Source organism: Sminthopsis crassicaudata, chromosome 4, assembly GCF_048593235.1.
Source record: "Sminthopsis crassicaudata isolate SCR6 chromosome 4, ASM4859323v1, whole genome shotgun sequence".
Lineage (NCBI taxonomy): Eukaryota > Metazoa > Chordata > Mammalia > Dasyuromorphia > Dasyuridae > Sminthopsis > Sminthopsis crassicaudata.
In genome coordinates this window covers 148239664-148257009 of record NC_133620.1, presented here as the reverse complement: position 1 = coordinate 148257009, position 17346 = coordinate 148239664, and the positions used below count along the sequence as shown (strand labels likewise).

General features: G+C 32.7%; 1 protein-coding gene across 3 annotated transcripts in view; it reads right to left on the bottom strand.

Moving 5' to 3' along the window:
• The window catches only part of SHPRH (SNF2 histone linker PHD RING helicase), a 104899-nt gene that overhangs the window by 74880 nt on the left and 12673 nt on the right, over positions 1–17346 (bottom strand). For 2 of the 3 annotated variants that reach the window (XR_012489173.1, XM_074309610.1), the window contains exons 2-8: positions 11540–12225; positions 8990–9119; positions 7107–7325; positions 4541–4619; positions 3747–3897; positions 1339–1444; positions 6–262 (exon numbers count right to left, since the gene is read on the bottom strand). Coding sequence is in view for 2 of the 3 variants with exons in the window: in XM_074309610.1 (XP_074165711.1) it covers positions 6–262; positions 1339–1444; positions 3747–3897; positions 4541–4619; positions 7107–7325; positions 8990–9119; positions 11540–12193 (1596 nt within the window). In the remaining variant the exon portion in view is untranslated. Of the gene's footprint in view, positions 1–5; positions 263–1338; positions 1445–3746; positions 3898–4540; positions 4620–7106; positions 7326–8989; positions 9120–11539; positions 12226–17346 lie in introns of those variants that run through there. The other variant, XM_074309611.1, reaches the window with a different exon arrangement.

The window sequence follows — 17346 nt, the reverse complement described above, 5'->3', positions numbered from 1 at the left end:
TTTACCTGTTTTTTAGTTCTAAAACATGTCGGCTGTTCCTTGTAATTCTTCCCCAGTTTAAAAGATCCAGCCAAACCATGACCTTTGACTTGTTCTACAACTCGTTCTGTAATTAATTTTTCCAAACTTTTCTTCAGAAGCCGCCGATTCCTCTGTACATCATACCTATATATGGTACTGACATATTTGAAGATGGCAATGATGGAAGCTCCTTTCTTTGCATTCATTTCTTTCACAGCTGCTAATATCATTACACGCAAACCTACATATACAAAAACAGTGATTCAAGTAAAATAAATGAAAAAAATTCAAAGGGAAAAGGGTCAACATGGAAAAATAAGGATTTATAGCAGAAATGCTCACTGATAAGTATGCAAAATTATTTAAAGCAGCTTTACCTACTTTATCTACTATTACTAAAATAATATTTTATTTAAAGTAAATGTGAAAAATGATAATTACTTTTATATTCAATGATTAAGAAATAACCAAATTGTAGCATATTAATATAATGAATTATGGTAATCAAATGAATCAATAAATTTTGGTTATCAAAAATAAACAGAAAGAATATGAAGAAATTTGACAAGACTTTTACATAAACTGAAATAGCAAAAACAGAAAATCAGAATAACATATGCAGTAATTACAACTTTTATTTTTAAAAAAATCAAACTAGACAAGAAACAAAACATACAGGAAAGGACAGAAAGGACACAAAACTAATTAAGATAGCAATGTTATTTATTTAAGTTAACTGGCCTTTCTTTATTTTAGTAATCTGTAAATAGTTTGAAGTTTATTAATTTTACATATGATTAAAATTTATTTATTTGAATGTTTTGTAGATGGTTATTGATATAATAAACCCCTAATACAGAATTTGTAAAGAAAAGTAATCTGTCAACAATACAGAATTAATTATTATTACACTAAATTTTGCTCACATAAATGCTACTCATGCTAAACTAGTGATCTGCAATCTATGATTCTTCATATGAGAAAACTAAAAATATTTAACATGAATTATCATAACACTAATTTACATTTAAATATGAAATATACAGTGTTCTAATATTATAAAAATATTTTCAAAATAAATATAAAAATGTTAAAAAAAAATCAAATATAGTAAACTTTGCCAAAAAGTTAACTAGATAAAGAGGAACATACAAACTAGCCTTAAGAATTATATGGAATCATAAGGTTTACAAATGTTCTTAAAGACTACAAGAAAATCATCATCAACAATAAGATGTCTCTACTGGAAGGTTCCCAAGAATTAGGAAAAAGATTAGAAACATTAGAAATATTTAAAATATAGACATAAATACTTACTGGGGTACTGTATTCTTTCCTTAGATTGAAACTCCATCATCTTAGATTTCCCCTTTTTGCTTTCTTCAGCAGGTTGTGGAGGTATGAAGTAATTTACCAGTTTTCCCTGATATGAACAATATTTAGCAGTCACCCATTAGACTTTCAGATTCATCATTAGAGATTGCTTAATATTAAGCTTTAAAATTTGGATATGAACTACCAGATTATAAGGAAATATACAATGTATGAAGGATACTATGAAAAAAAGTAAAATGTATGGGCTTACATATAAATTGGATTTTTAAAAATCAATTATATATAAATATGTACACACATATATGTATTTTAAATATTTAAAAATAATTAACCTCATACATTTGCATGATGCGATGGAAAAGCACTATTTTCAGAGTCAGAGGATATGGGTTCACTTTTTGGCCCTGGCACTCACTACTTGTTGTGACCTTGATGCAAGTTACTTCTTGACAACTCTAGTTTCTGTAAAGTGAGGGGTTGGACTACAAAGATCTCCAAGGTCCCTTTAGTTCTAATCCTATGATATGAATACAAAAATTTATTTCATATAATGCAATGATTGCTTTAATACATTTCATCTGTTAAGTTTGTTATAATGGTATGATAATAATCAATTGAAACAAAAACCAGTAAAAATGCCCCCTTCATCAACAAAAGGTTAATGCTATATTCTTTTGAGTTATGTTTCTTTCTAAGTAGAGATGATAGATCTAAACAGATCATTCACTTCTAGTAGTGATCAAGAACATCTATTCATATGAGGCTTGGCTAGAGATAGGCATGCAGCTACTAAAACTATCTAAAATTTGCCCTTGTTATTGTATCTACCTAATCATGGTCCAATATTTTCCAACATATTAATGAAAAGTTGTCATCAACAATGTCCACTTAATTACAATAAATTAAAGGATAATTATTTTACATATAAAGACAGTACTCCTAATATGCCTTGAAATGTTTACTTGGTAAAGAGAGCGTGGATAAAGCCAATTACACTCTGATCACACACTCCATGTAATGTTTGAAATACATTTATAAAATAAATGTTTTGGATATGATATTATGCATTCTATAGAATATAGGTTTTTTTACTTAGAATTTTTATCTAATATCAATTAACATTTACTAATCACTTACTACATGGGAGGCACTGTGCAAAGTATATAATCAGGAAAAAAAGTTCTTGCCTTCAAGTTGGTAATAATAATAGCTGACCTTTCCATAGCTCTCTAAAATGTTTTATACTTTCTCATTTAAGCCACACAATAACCCTGTGAAATAGGTGTTATTATGATCCATATTTTACAAATGGGTAAAATGAGGCTGAGTGGTTAAATGACTTGCTCAGGGTCACACAACTAGTAAAGTATATAAGGCAGAATTGGAACCAAGTCTTCCTGACCCCAAGTCTAATACTCTTTCCACTATACTAGGCTTCTTATAATCTAATGAGGGGCTAAGAGATAAACAAATAAATATCATATAAAGTTGATTGTGAGAAGTGTAAAACAGAAATCTAGAAAAAAATGTATTTAAAAAATTTAAGGTGAAAGTAATTACTTTCCACCATAGGAATCAGAAAAGACTTCAAGGAGAAGTCGATACCTGAACTAGACCTTAAAGAAAAGAGAAAGTTTTTGACAGTAGAGAAACTACAGGTAATAGGATGGTTTACATAAACAACCAATAGTCCTTTGAGAGCAGATTTTATGAAATAAGTTCGGAAAAGTAGGATTGTAGATGGTGCAATATTTTAAATGCTATCATAAGGAATTAAAATTTCAGATATCATTATATAAACTTTGGGTTTGCCAATCTCAAATTGGAGTTTGGTTTTTTTTGGGGGGAAGGGGGCACATAAATTCTAAATTGGAATTTTCCAGAGGTTAAGAAAAAGTCAATTTTGGCAGACGGCAATGACCTAAGAATATATAGTTCACTTTAAAAAAATTCAACTCTTAAATATACTGTTTACTAAGATATTCTAGATAAACAGAAGGGGTTCAGTACAGGATTGACTACATAACCTCTGAGGCTCCTTTCAACTCCGATTCTATTACTCCTATGTCACTGGTTTGTCTCATTATTAAGTACCTTTACTGGTTTCTCAAGTCATTTATGTTGTACTCTGAAGAAGACTTCTAGAAATAATATGAGAAACAGTAACATTTTTGCAGGTAGCAGATCATTGTCAATACTGAGTCAATGTTTTTCTTGAGAGAAGACATTTCAAATGGCCACCAACAGTGGCAAATTCTTCTGTTAACTATCTGCAGTTCCAAAGGATATTCAAAACTTTGACTTTTGTGTCAAAACAAGGATTCAGAACATATTATTTTTCTTGAACACAATAAGTCCTTTATTCCCTAAGCTTTATATGGTCATCCTACCTCAGGCAGTGTTAGAACATCCTGTTTGATATCTTGTCGCGTATGTGAAAGAATCAGAGCCAAAACCTCCACTGTCTTCCCCAAACCCATCTCATCTGCTAAGATGCCACCAGGCCACTGTGGCCCAGCATTTGGGTATTCCCGGATGATGCTAAAGGAAAGGTCAAACAAACAAACAAAAAAAAAAATGTCAAAATAATTCAAACAAATATCACACTGGTAGCTATTCTAAAAGGAAATGGGAAGAATTGCGTTAAAAGAAAGATTCTTGAGGTTATATAACTTTGTAAAAAATGAAAGTTTAAGAGTTCTAGAAACCTGAAGATGAAGATTATGATATTCAACCAAAAAAACCTCAAAATTCAACTGAATTATAACACCAACTTATCTTGCAATAGGAAACAATGAATTGTGTTGGGAACTATCATTTTTTTCCCCTACAGTTAAAATTACCCATCTCTTTTAGGTGATCTTCAAAAAAATCTCTGAATAGAAAAGATAAATATAACAGTAGTCATTAAGTTATTAAATTATTAAATATTTTCCAGTGACTACCAAAAACCTTTTAGAATACAAGTATACCTGAATTAAAAAAAATAAAAGTTGATTCACAATGAACACAGAGACACTTAACCTCAACTATGCTCACTCTAATTCTTTATAACTATCCTGAATTTTTCTTTAGATAGTGAAGTTCTCAAAAAATCTCTTGTTTTTCATATACAGATATATACATAGAGGTATGGGTTTTGGGAAAGGGAAGAAGCACATTTATTAATATAAAATAGCCTTACCAGCCTGTAAATGGATTATAATAGAATTTCATCCCTTCTGTTGTAAGGACTTCTCTCCATAAGAAATGTAAGGTATTTTCTAAAGAAGAAAAGAGTCATAAGAACATCCTCATATTTTCTTAATTACTTTCTTTCTTTCTCTCTCTCACACACTCACTGACTTTTACTTTCCCTCTCTCCTTTTCCTTCCCAATTATAATCTCTTACATTTAAATAGTTCTTTATATTTTTCTGAAGCCTTTCACACATAACACTTCTACCTTATAACCCTTCTGTGAAGTAGACAGGGCAATTATTGGCTCTAGCCTACCTTTCCATGCTTATTACCTATTATTTTCCTTCACTAGCCAAGCCACCCTGCTTGCTTTTCTTCCCATATAACACTCCATCCATGAGCTTCAGAAACACTGCTTATCCTTGCCTGGAAAGCACTCCTTTCTCATCTTTTACAATTCTTAGTTTAGAGTTGCTAGATGGCATGGTGGCTAGAGTACTGGCCCTAAAGTCAGGAGGATTTCAGTTCAAAAACAACTTCAAACACTTAATACTTCCTAATTGTGTGACCCTGGGCAAGTCACTTAACCCCCAATTGCCTCAGCAAAACAAAAACCTAAAATTAATTAAAAAAAAAACAAAAAAAACCAAAACTTAGTTTCCTATAAAACTGCCATCCATATCTTACAGGAGGCCTTTCCTATTTTCCCCAACTGTTACCACATTCTGCAAGATGATTTGCATTTACTGTTATCTATTTGTATTCACTTCAGTGGAACTTTTTTTCCCTTTTTATTATGATTACCTAGCACAGTGCTTGCCATAGACACTTTAAATGCTTGCTGATTGATTGATACTTTCTTTACAGATAAGTGAGATTCAGAAAAGTTAAGATGCTTGATTGAGGAACCATAGATTGAAGTGAAAATGAAGTTAAATGAACCCATGGCTCTACCAGGATACTGACCTAGGTCTCTTCAAGTTTCATTGCAACACTGAGACAGTAGACAAACACCTCTTCTGTTTATTTCAACCAATAATTCCCATTTAGTTTGTCTTACTACAAATTTTAGGTATTTTCTAGATATAGAAGGTGAAAGAAAGATAATAACAAAAAAAAGTTTCATAACATAATAAGAAGGGCTTGGGAAGAGGAAGTTCATATGCATAAATTTATCCAACAAGATACAGGGGAGTATAGTATAAAAGGACAACTTCACAATCAGGAAGACCTGTGTTCAAGTTGTACTTCTGACACATATTAACTGAGAAAATGGGTATAAAAATATATAAAGTATACTTTATAAAGATAAAGTATAATGGAAATGAGAAGATGTAAGAGCAAAGAAGAGATTTAAATAAAGCTCTCAAAGAAATGTAAGAGGTCAAAAACAATTCCAGCTTAAGGAAAGGATCAAGGGATAGACTACATGGAAGAGGGGCCACATGTACTTGCCTAAAAAAAAAAAAAAAAAAAAAAAAAAGATTTCAAGGGATGGAAATGAGAACAATGTGTGATATAGGCATTCAGGATTTAGAATTCTGAATGGGATTTTTTAGAAAGGGTTGGAAGAGAAAAAAAGCAATAATAATTGAGGCCCTAAAAGCAAAGTCTAATAGATAATGAAAAGATACAGTGGTCTGTGTATTTCTGTGACTACAAGAAAAGTAGACATATCTATATCTATATAGCTATATGTGTAATCTTTCAATTAAAATATCAAAACTAAAACTAGGTCAGTTGTAGAATATGGAAATGAGGAAATGTTTCAAAAACGATTTAATTTTCCCAAAAATGTAAACTGCTAAGCAAAAGGAAATTAACAATATATATTGTTCAATTTAAATCTTTATAAAGAAGCTATGATTAAAATTTAAGCCAATGTTTTCTGCTCAAATTCATGTGTAAAATTTCTTTATTCAATTTTTATTTAAAAGGTCATAAAAGCAGGGGCAAGGTCTCTGGAGGCAAGAGAAAGGATGATAAGAAATAAAAAAGTAAGCAATCTTTGGAAATTTCCTGCCTTTTTAAGAATAAAACTCAATGAATAATGAATGGGAAACTGCCCAACAGAACAAAGCCAGGGAAATTAGAGAGTTTTTATCAGGGAATATCACATAAAACCAATTATACCTTCCCTTTTCTCCACCTCACTCAGAAAATATTATTTAAAACAAAAGATTCAGGAAGTAGAAAGGCCCTTCAAGATGAATAATAATCTAACTCTTATTTCATAAGAAAGTCACACTACTCTTTACCATTTCTCATCAGGTTTTTGAAAGTCACTCCTAGAAAGGCTAATCATTAATGATGAGATTTCTTGCTTTTTAAATTGGATCAAAACAACCTTAATTTGTTATAGGAAGAAGAATTACTATAACAAATTTTACAAACAAGCCCTAATTATACAGGGATGACATTGATCATCAAAATTTCCAAGAAATCCCTTAAAACATATAACCTCCTTGGTGACCAATTCTCTCATTATTTACTCCCCCATCTCCCACCCTCAATTCCCTCCTAGAGCACTATGATTGCTCTGTGCCTTAACTTTAAGTAACTCATACTTGCCATTAACAGGAGAGCTTTTGAAATTTTCTCGTAGCAGCATCCAGTTAACAGCTTCACTTTGGTATGGCCTCAGTACAGGAATCAATGCTGGATGCTGGACATCTTCTTTTAAGTGCTGAGCTTCTTGCTGGTGTGTATGTCTCACAAAGTCATATAATTCTTCAATGTTCTGTCTCTCCAGCTCACTGTCAGATTCTTCTTCATCCTCCTCCAAAATATCTATGCAAATTGAAAAACAAACATTTATTAAAAACCTGATTAATTTTTAAACAATGGGAACAAGAACTCATAGTATTTTTTAGTATATTTGTGACATAGCTATCTTCTAATGGGATTTTTCATGATTTTATCTTCTTACTATATAACTTGAAATGTAAATATTATTTATCATTCCATACATGGTAATTTCAATTCAACAAACATTTTTAAGCATATATCTGAAAGCAAAGGATTATCGCAGGTGCTGATGGTTTCCAAATTTAGATGAAAGTCATAAAATTTTGATGGAATTCTCCTCGCTTTTCTCTCTCCCTTCCTCCCAAGGTATCTTGGGGTATACTGGCTAGATTTCTAAGGACCAAGACTTAAACCAAAACCAATCAGATTCTCATTGGCCACCAATGTATCCTAAGTCAATCCCCATTTGTTCATTGTTTGGGTTCTGATCAACTCAGATTGAATGTAAATAGCAATTTTTTTCTGATTTGGTTAGAAACCCTGAAGGTCTTCCCTTCCCAGATTTATCAATTTGTTTGGACTTTTTTTTTTTTTTTTTTTTTTTGAATAGGTGAAGAAGAACCTCTGCCTCAATTGCTACCAAGCCTTAATCACTGAATGGGGGTGGCCTCATTTAACCTGAGACCTGTTGAAGATCTTGCTTAAAAAGGCCAAGGTCTCCCAATGTATCTAAAATGTATCTATAGTTCCACATGATTCACACCTTTAAGAAAGCATTTATAAGCTAGGAGCCTCAACCAGGAGTCAGTCCAGGAGATTCAAAAGTCAGAGAGGGCCGGTGGAAGCTTAAACTCTTGGAACCAAGGATAGAGATAGGCCTCTAAGAAAGCTAACCAGGCCCCAGGAAAGGAGACAAGACTTGGAAAGAGACAATAAAGGATTTGGACTTTAATCTCTGGCTGCATTTGGGGTAATTACTGAACTGAAACAAAGGCTGTCTCCAGACACCCAAGGAAACCCCAATAAGAGAACATTACATTTTAGAGAAGAATATTACAATCAGCCAAACTGGTCTTTTCTTTGTTACTCATACACGATACTCCACCATCCATCTCCATGCCTTTGTATTGTAATTACGCCTATATTTTCTTCATAGAATCGCAAAACATAGACTGAAAACCAATTCTTACAAACTTTTCCTAATCTTCAATCCTTCTCAACTGCTTAGTTATGTAATTAATCCCTTTCTAACTAGTTTGAATCTGAGTTTGTATATGTGAATATAGATGTGTGTATGTATATTTTCATTTATTCCTCTAGTACCTAGTAAAATGCCTTATTCATAGTTGATGTCTAATAAATGCTTTCTAATTAAGATAACAGGTAGACTTTATTTAACACTAAAAACCCCTACAAAAAAACAAGTTATATAACTCCAAAGTTCTTTACAATTAAGCTTAGATTTAAATAAAAGGTCACAAATTAATCTTCTTCATTCTTTCTATTTCCAAGTTATTCTCTAGTAACCAGATATTACTAACAAACAATGTAAGTGATTTCAACAGGGTCATTTACTATTATTAATTTTGCCTAATATGATTCAATATAGTTACTATTATTAAAGTTTTGCTTGACATAGTTTTTAAAAAACTAAAATGTTTGCAAATAGTAATACTTCAAATATAGTTGTTTTAGACAGAAATTACCTGGAATTATAAAGTTATAAAACTTTTCCATTAATTTCTGGATCAGCTGATTGGCCTTTTTTATTCTTCCATTTCCATCACTGAGAAAATCAGGCTTAGCTAAGCCAGCTTCCAAGAGATATATTCCAACCTACAGAAATATATTTACCAATATAAAAAGTTTAGAATAAGGGCATTATGGGAACAGAGGAAAAATATTTGATGAACATGATTGTTTTACAATTTTTCAATGAAAATTTCAACATTGCTTTTTATAACTGTTAGATACAGTACTTATTCTATGTGCTGTAATTACATGTAATATGTAATATAGTCTCTTTATAGTAAATATTAATGTATACGTACATATTTCCCCACTAAATTTAACAAGGGGTAACAGAAAAACATGTAAAGATTTACCCTGAACCACAGAACTTTTCATCAATCTTTCAAGCTCTTTACACAATAACAGCAACAAAGCTCTTACTTCCATTTACTAAAGAAGTTTAGCTTATTCAGAATAACATAAAAATTGGTGACAAAGTAACTATAATTTAAATTTTCTAATTCCCCCTCCCCCCAGCAATTCCTCAATTTTGAATCAATGCTACTAGCTTAAGTTTTTGAGAACTCCAGGAAAAATATGCAAGAAATAAAGTCCAGGATTTCCTTTCCTTTCAAGTATTTATTTTGGGACCTATGAAACTTTGATTTAAAAGAAAAAAGGAAGGCAGCTATTGTGGTCCCATTTCAATATCATTACTTATTACAGAAAGGCAGCTAGGTGGCACAATGGATAAAATGCTAGAGCTGGAGTCAGGAAGACTTCTCTCCATGAGTTCAAATCTGGCCTCAGATACTTACTAGTTGTATGTTTGCCTCAGTTCCTCCTCTGAAAAAAATAAACTAGAAAAGGAAATTGCATAGCATTCCAGTCTTTTTGGCAAGAAAACCCCAGACAGGGTCAAGAAGAGTCTAACACAACTGAAATGACTGAACATTTATTACAGAATGGTAGCACACTGGGACGTCAATAACCTTTTATCATCATCAATGGGGATAGAAGGAAAAGAAAAATGGATATTCAACTCTTATATGAAAGTTAGCTGACTTACCATTCAGGAATCTATCTAGTCAGGGTTAGAAGCTGTGGGAAGCATCATTAGATGCTACTATTTAAAGCTCTTGGACATTTTATTTTCTATTAGTAATCTACCCAACCTGAAATAGAGGATTTCCCCCTATTTCTCTTTATTTCCAATGTAACTAATCTCATTTACTGCCTCTGCTCCAATTCAGAACCTCATTATTGTGTTTATGACTTGTCCCCAAGATGATTCTGATTGCTACTTGGAATGACTGGTTTTAATTTTCTTAAACTAGAATTGTGCTCTCATAGTGAGTAGTTTAGTGAGAAAGGGTCACCAAGAAAAATAAAAAATTCCAATGTAAAAAGGAGATAGAGAAGTACTGGTTAATTCTTCTATCTTTCTATCCCAGTCAGAAGGGCAGCTGCTTCTTTAAGTTAAAACTGTCTGATCATGAAAGAAAAAATGCTTGACAAACACTCTGGGTTACTTCTCCAAAAGAGAAAAAACTGAAGTAACAGATATGGTAATCAGTACAAGGAAAACATATTAACTTTCTTCTCAAAGTATTTATGGAGAAATATATGAAGGTATAAATACTTTTAAACATGGTACAAAATTATGAAAAAATCTAGAATCAAAGGGATCATTGTGTTGACAAATCCCTAATTTTCCTTATAAATATTTATAAAATCTTAAGTAAAATTTTATGTTTTAAATTAGCAAGTAAAAAAGATTTTTAAAAACTCAAATCCATAGAACAATATAAACTCCAATTATAAGAATATAATCTTTTATTCTCTCTAATTGTCCTCTCTGCCTAGAATGCTCCTATTCCTTATCTCTCCCATGGCTTCTCTAGTGTCCTTCAAATCCCAACTAATTACTATTACAAGAAGCCTTTTACAACCTTTCTTCACTCTTACACTTTCCTTCTGGTAATTATTTCCTATTTATATTATATAAAGCTTCTTAGGACATATGTGTCTGCTTGGTTTCTTCCCTATTAGAGTAGAAACTCCTTAGGGGCTGAGACTTTTTTTTGGGGGGGGGAGGGTATCCCTAAATCTTAGTTCAGTGCCTTAGTATAGTGGTACAGAGTAGCTACTAAATAAATGTTTATTAACCTATTATTTCTCTGTGTGACCTTAGGCAATTAAGTCTGTTAAGCTTATGCATTTCACTTTCTTTATTAAAATTTTGACTAGAGATTGCCTCTAAGGTCCTTTTCAGCAATAACTTTCTATGAAATGATACAGAATTTTTGTGAAAGATTTTCATATCTTTTTTTTTCCCCTGAGGCTGGGGTTAAGTGACTTGCCCAGGGTCACATAGCTAGGAAGTGTTAAGTGTTTGAGACCAAATTTGAACTCGGGTCCTCCTGAATTCAAGGCTGGTAGCTGCCCCCTCATATCTTTTTTTAACCCATAAAAACTTATTGCTAAGTTAAGATAAATTAAAGTAGGCCACAATTATTGAGCACCTTGATAGTTTGAATCCCTTCTGGTCTGTGGTAAAGTTCTATCATTTTCTTCTTCTGTAGCCACCTCAGATCTTCTAACATTTCATTACTCAAGGATGATTCCACCAAAATACTCTTTTCAGAAACATTGACTGGCTCTTCAAGTCCTTTTTGTTGGTCTTCCACCTCTTTACACGCTGGATGAACAGAGATCTGCAACTGATCACTTGAATCTGCTGTCATTAAAGTAAACTTTCTCTCATGAAAACTTTCAATTAAAACCTCTTCACCAAGAAGCTGGAGAGTGAGCTCTCCTAAAAATGCTTTCCAAGAATTAGTTAGGTAATAAGGGGAAATAACAATATTTAATTTTATTAATAAAGATGGCAAAATACAGACAGTTTCCTCTTCATCTGTTAATGAGCTCACTGACTTTGAACATCTTCTTTTGGTTTTGTGCTCTTCTTCCTCCTCTGGACTTTCATCATCATCATCTATAATAATTAAAGGAATAGATGAGGAACTTGGGCCTGGGACAGGCTCATCATCATCACCATCATCATCATCAAGGATAATCACTTCATGTTTTCGGTCTTCATGCATATTCCAACGGAGTTGTTGCTGCTTGTCTTCATCCACCCTGACAGGAGGGGCACGTTTCCGTCGACTACTCATTCTGAAGCTTTCTCAGGTGAGCAACACAAAACCTAGAAAACAAATATAATAGGTAATAGTAATCTCATTCCACAAAAAGTTTAGCTTATGAGTATCCTGTTAGATAGATAATGCAACAACATGAACTTGTTCATGCTCATAATCTAGTCTCTTTTAGAAAAAGAAAGGCAAGAGTTTTTGTTAAGTCAGAAATAGTATTATCAAATATATAAACTATAACTAATATAATAAAATGCTTTTTAGGATTTCAATGTATCTAATAAATAAGTTTAGTCAAATCATTTTGATTAAAGTAATAAAATAAAAAAAAGAAAAGTAATAAAAATTGAGAAGAAGGGAATTTTCTTAAAGACTTGAGGAAAGCTTGTTTATAGTAATCTGCCACTCTTTAGTCCATTCCTTACAAACAAAAAATAAACAAATTTCAATTTCAAAATTTATCCTTTTAGTTTAGAAAGCACCCCAAATCTTTCCCTAATCCAACATTAAATTTATAAAAACTTTTTAAAAAAAATCCAAAACCTTATTTTCTTGCTAGATGGAATAACTAGGCAAGGAGATTAAATGAATGAATATATAAAGCAATGTTGGCTATTAAAGTAACTAAAGTGACTCCAGATTGTAAAATTCTTTTTTCTTGCTCCAGATCCTTATCTGCTTCAGGATCCTGAACTCTTTTGAATTGCCAACCTCTTACTAACAGATATAGTGACTTCTTTTCAGAACTACAGAACGTTTAAATTAAGTATGCCTTTCTGATATCCTTGAAACAGCTTGAAGCCACCTGAAAAGTCCCTTGCTTCTTTACTTCTATGTATAATTGCCTATCTCCAAGACCTACCCCCCCATCATAGTTTCATGTGGACTGCACCTTTGCACACATACTCTAGATGACTGCTATTTGTTGAACCTCATAATAAAGTTGCTCTAATTTCCATCAAAATTTTGGTGTCTAGATTTGACTTTATAGTGCCTATATTGAAAGCTAACTTGTAATCCAGTATTCCTAACCATGCTTGTCAGTCAGTGTTAGAAGAGATGTTACTCAATCTGCAGCTTTTGTATTTTAACTTGTTCTTTAGCACTTATTCCTACCTATTAGCATCATCTTGTAACTGCTAAATATCATGTATGACAATTGGAGAAGAGATGAGATACAATGGTCCATCCCCTTTGCCTGATATGGACCCATATGGACTGTTTTTGTCTTATTTGGAAATTAACAATAAAAGCTAGATCCAACTTGAAATCCTTGCTAATTTCCAGTGATCAGTCCATCAAGGTAGTATATTTTTTAATTTTGTTTTTTATTAATTTTTATAATTATAACATTTTCTTTGACAGTACATATGCATAGGTAAATTTTCTTTTTTTTACAACATTATCCCTTGCACTCTCTCCTGTTCCGAGTTTTTCCCCTCCTTCCCTCCACCACCCTCCCCAGATGGCAGGCATTCCCATACATATTAAATATCTTATAGTATATCCTAGGTACAATATATATGTGCAGAACCAAATTTTGTTGTTGTTGTTGCAAAGGAAGGATTGTATTCGCAAGGTAAAAATAATCTGGGAAGAGAAACAAAACAAAACAAAACAAAACGAAAAAAACAAAAACAAAAACAAAAACAAACAATGCTCATAGTTTACACTCATTTCCCAGTGTTCCTTTTCTGGGTGTAGCTGATGCTGTCCATCATTGATCAATTGGAATTGGATTAGCTCTTCTCTATGTTGAAGATATTCACTTCCATCAGAATACATCCTCATACAGTATCATTGTTGAAGTGTATAATTATCCCCTAGTTCTACTCGTTTCACTCAGCATCAGTTGATATAAGTCTCTCCAAGCCTCTCTGTATTCCTCCAGTTGGTCATTTCTTACAGAACAATAATATTCCATAACATTCATATACCATAATTTACCCAACCATTCTCCAATTGATGGACATCCATTTTCCAGTTTCTAGCCACTATGAAAAGGGCTGCTACAAACATTTTGGTACATACAGGTCCCTTTCCCTTCTTTAGTATTTCCTTGGGATATAAGCCCAGTAGTAGTACGGCTGGGTCAAAGGGTATGCACATTTTGATAACTTTTTGGGCATAATTCCAGATTGCTCTCCAGAATGGTTGGATTCTTTCACAACTCCACCAACAATGCATCAGTGTCCCAGTTTTCCCGCATCAGTGTCCCAGTTTTCCCACATCCCCTCTAACATTCATCATTATTTGTTCCTGTCATCTTAGCTAATCTGACAGGTGTGTAATGATATCTCAGAGTTGTCTTAATTTGCATTTCTCTGATCAATAGTGATTTGGAACACTCTTTCATATGAGTGGAAATAGTTTTAATTTCATCATCTGAAAATTGTCTATTCATATCCTTTGACCATTTATCAATTGGAGAATGGCTTGATTTCTTCTAAATTAAAGTCAATTCTCTGTATATTTTGGAGATGAGGCCTTTATCAGAACCTTTAACTGTAAAAATGTTTTCCCAATTTGTTACTTCCCTTCTAATCTTGTTTGCATTAGTTTTGTTTGTGCAGAAACTTTTTAATTTGGTGTAATCAAAATATTCTATTTTGTGATCAATAATGGTCTCTAGTTCTCCCTTGGACACAAACTCCTTCCTCCTCCACAAGTCTGAGAGGTAAACCATCCCATGTTCCTCCAATTTATTTATGATTTCGTTCTTTATGCCTAAATCTTGGACCCATTTTGATCTAATCTTAGTATGTGGTGTTAGATATGGGTCCATGCCTAGTTTCTGCCATACTAATTTCCAGTTTTCCCAGCAGTTTTTGTCAAACAATGAATTCTTATCCCAAAATTTGGGATCTTTGGGTTTGTCAAACACTAGATTGCTATTTTTATTCACTATCTTGCCCTGTGAACCTAACCTATGCTACTGATCAACTAGTCTATTTCTTAGCCAATACCAAATGGTTTTGGTGACTGTTGCTTTATAATATAGTTCTAGATCAGGTACAGCTAGACCACCTTCATTTAATTTTTTTTTTTATTACTTCCCTTGAAATTCTCGACCTTTTGTTGTTCCATATGAATTCTGTTGTTATTTTTTCTAGGTCATTAAAATAGTTTCTTGGGAGTCTGATTGGTATAGCACTAAACAAACAGATTAATTTAGGGAGTATTGTCATCTTAATTATATTCGCTTGGCCTATCCAAGAGCACTGAATGTCTTTCCAATTATTTAAATCTGACTTTATTTTTGTGGCAAGTGTTTTGTAATTTTGCTCATATAATTCCTGACTTTCCTTTGGTAGATATTCCCACATATTTTATACTATCAACCATTATTTTGAATGGAATTTCTCTTTGTATCTCTTGCTGTTGGATTGTGTTGGTAATGTATAAAAATGCTGAGGATTTATGTGGATTTATTTTGTATCCTGCAACTTTGCTAAAATTCTGAATTATTTCTAATAGCTTTTTAGCAGAGTCTTTGGGGTTCTCTAAGTATACCATCATGTAATCTGCAAAGAGTGATAATTTGATTTCCTCATTTCTTACTCTAATTCCTTGAATCTCTTTCTCGGCTCTTATTGCCGAGGCTAGGGTTTCTACTACTATATTGAATAGTAATGGTGATAGTGGGCAACCTTGTTTCACTCCTGATCTTACAGGGAAAGGTTCTAGTTTATCGCCATTACATATGATGTTTACTGACAGTTTTAAATATGTGCTCGTTATTATTTTAAGGAATAGTCCATTTATTCCTATACTCTCAAGCATTTTTAGTAGGAATGGATGTTGGATTTTATCAAATGCTTTTTCTGCACATCAAGGTAGTATTTTGAATAAACTTTTCCAATTCTCTTTTTCCTGAGCTTTGCCTCATTAACCAAGGTAAAAGCTGGAACAAAGAATTTTCCTTTTAACATCTATTGCATACTAGTATTAGGTATTAGGGACATAACAAATTTCTAACTAAAACAGTACTGTCTCCCCACTGTAACTTACAATTTAAAAGAGTAGTATGGTAGCTACAATGGAGAGAGTACTAGCGCTGAAGTCATTTGACCTGAATTTCCCTGACACCCCTCTCACCATCAGTCTGTTCATCTGTACAATAAAAAGACTGGATTAGTTGAGAGTTAAGATCTCTTTTAGCTCTCTGTCCATGATCCAATGAACTTAGCGAATAAAACATTCATAGACTAAGTAGAATACAAAGCAAGCAATAGGTAAATGCCTTAGAAGACTTCATGGCAGAGTATAAAAACTAAGCAGAGAATCAGAGAGTACAGCTTTGTAGGAGCTGTTTGAAGAAACTATAGTGGAGAATAATCAACTGACAAGAAGGCATATGCTTTTAGTTCCAGATGATTAAATATTGAGTCAACTTCCAATTATTTTTTTTTTCTAAGACACATAAGAGCTTAGAAGAGGTAAAACCTGTTGTTTTTTGGTCACCTGTTCTGGTTTGTGACAAAGAGACAGAAAAGGGAAAAGAGAGTGATGCAGGAGGTTAAATTAGATAGTGAAGATGCTAGGTTTATTTGCCTTCATCTAAGAGTCAATTTAAACTTTTTCTGGAAGCTATTTTGTTACCCCTTGATTGGATAGCAGCACAACATCCTGCTAAGTGAATAGTTGAGTTTGTCTTTATGTGCCAGCCTGATGAACTTTGCAATTCTCAGACTTAAAGGAAACTGTTGACCAAGTAAATAGTTGAAATAGGAAAACAAAACAAAACAAAATAAAACAAACAAACAAAAAAACACATTTCTAATAACTCGTTTAAAAAGCAACTATAAGCTGAAAGAGTTTGTAAAGGCTACATCAGTTTGAGACTAGAAGAAAAGAATTTGAAGAGTAAGAGTAAGAAGTGCCTGAAGAGTAAGAACCAGCAGATAAGCTGTTAGTAAAGAAGAGACTTCATAAGGGTGCATATGTTCTTAAATGGACCAATAAAATCAAATGTAGCAGTCCTTAGTTAGTTTTTCTGAACATATCGGTTTTCCTCCATCACGTGGTTCACTGCTAGGTTCTTGTAAGTATATGTCCATGCTTCCTAATTACAGAGCGGGGAAAGTGACCTGAGTTTATTTATCATTTACAATATATATTATTACTATATCTGTTTTAACATGTGAGTACCATGGTGGTAGTGTTATTTCTTG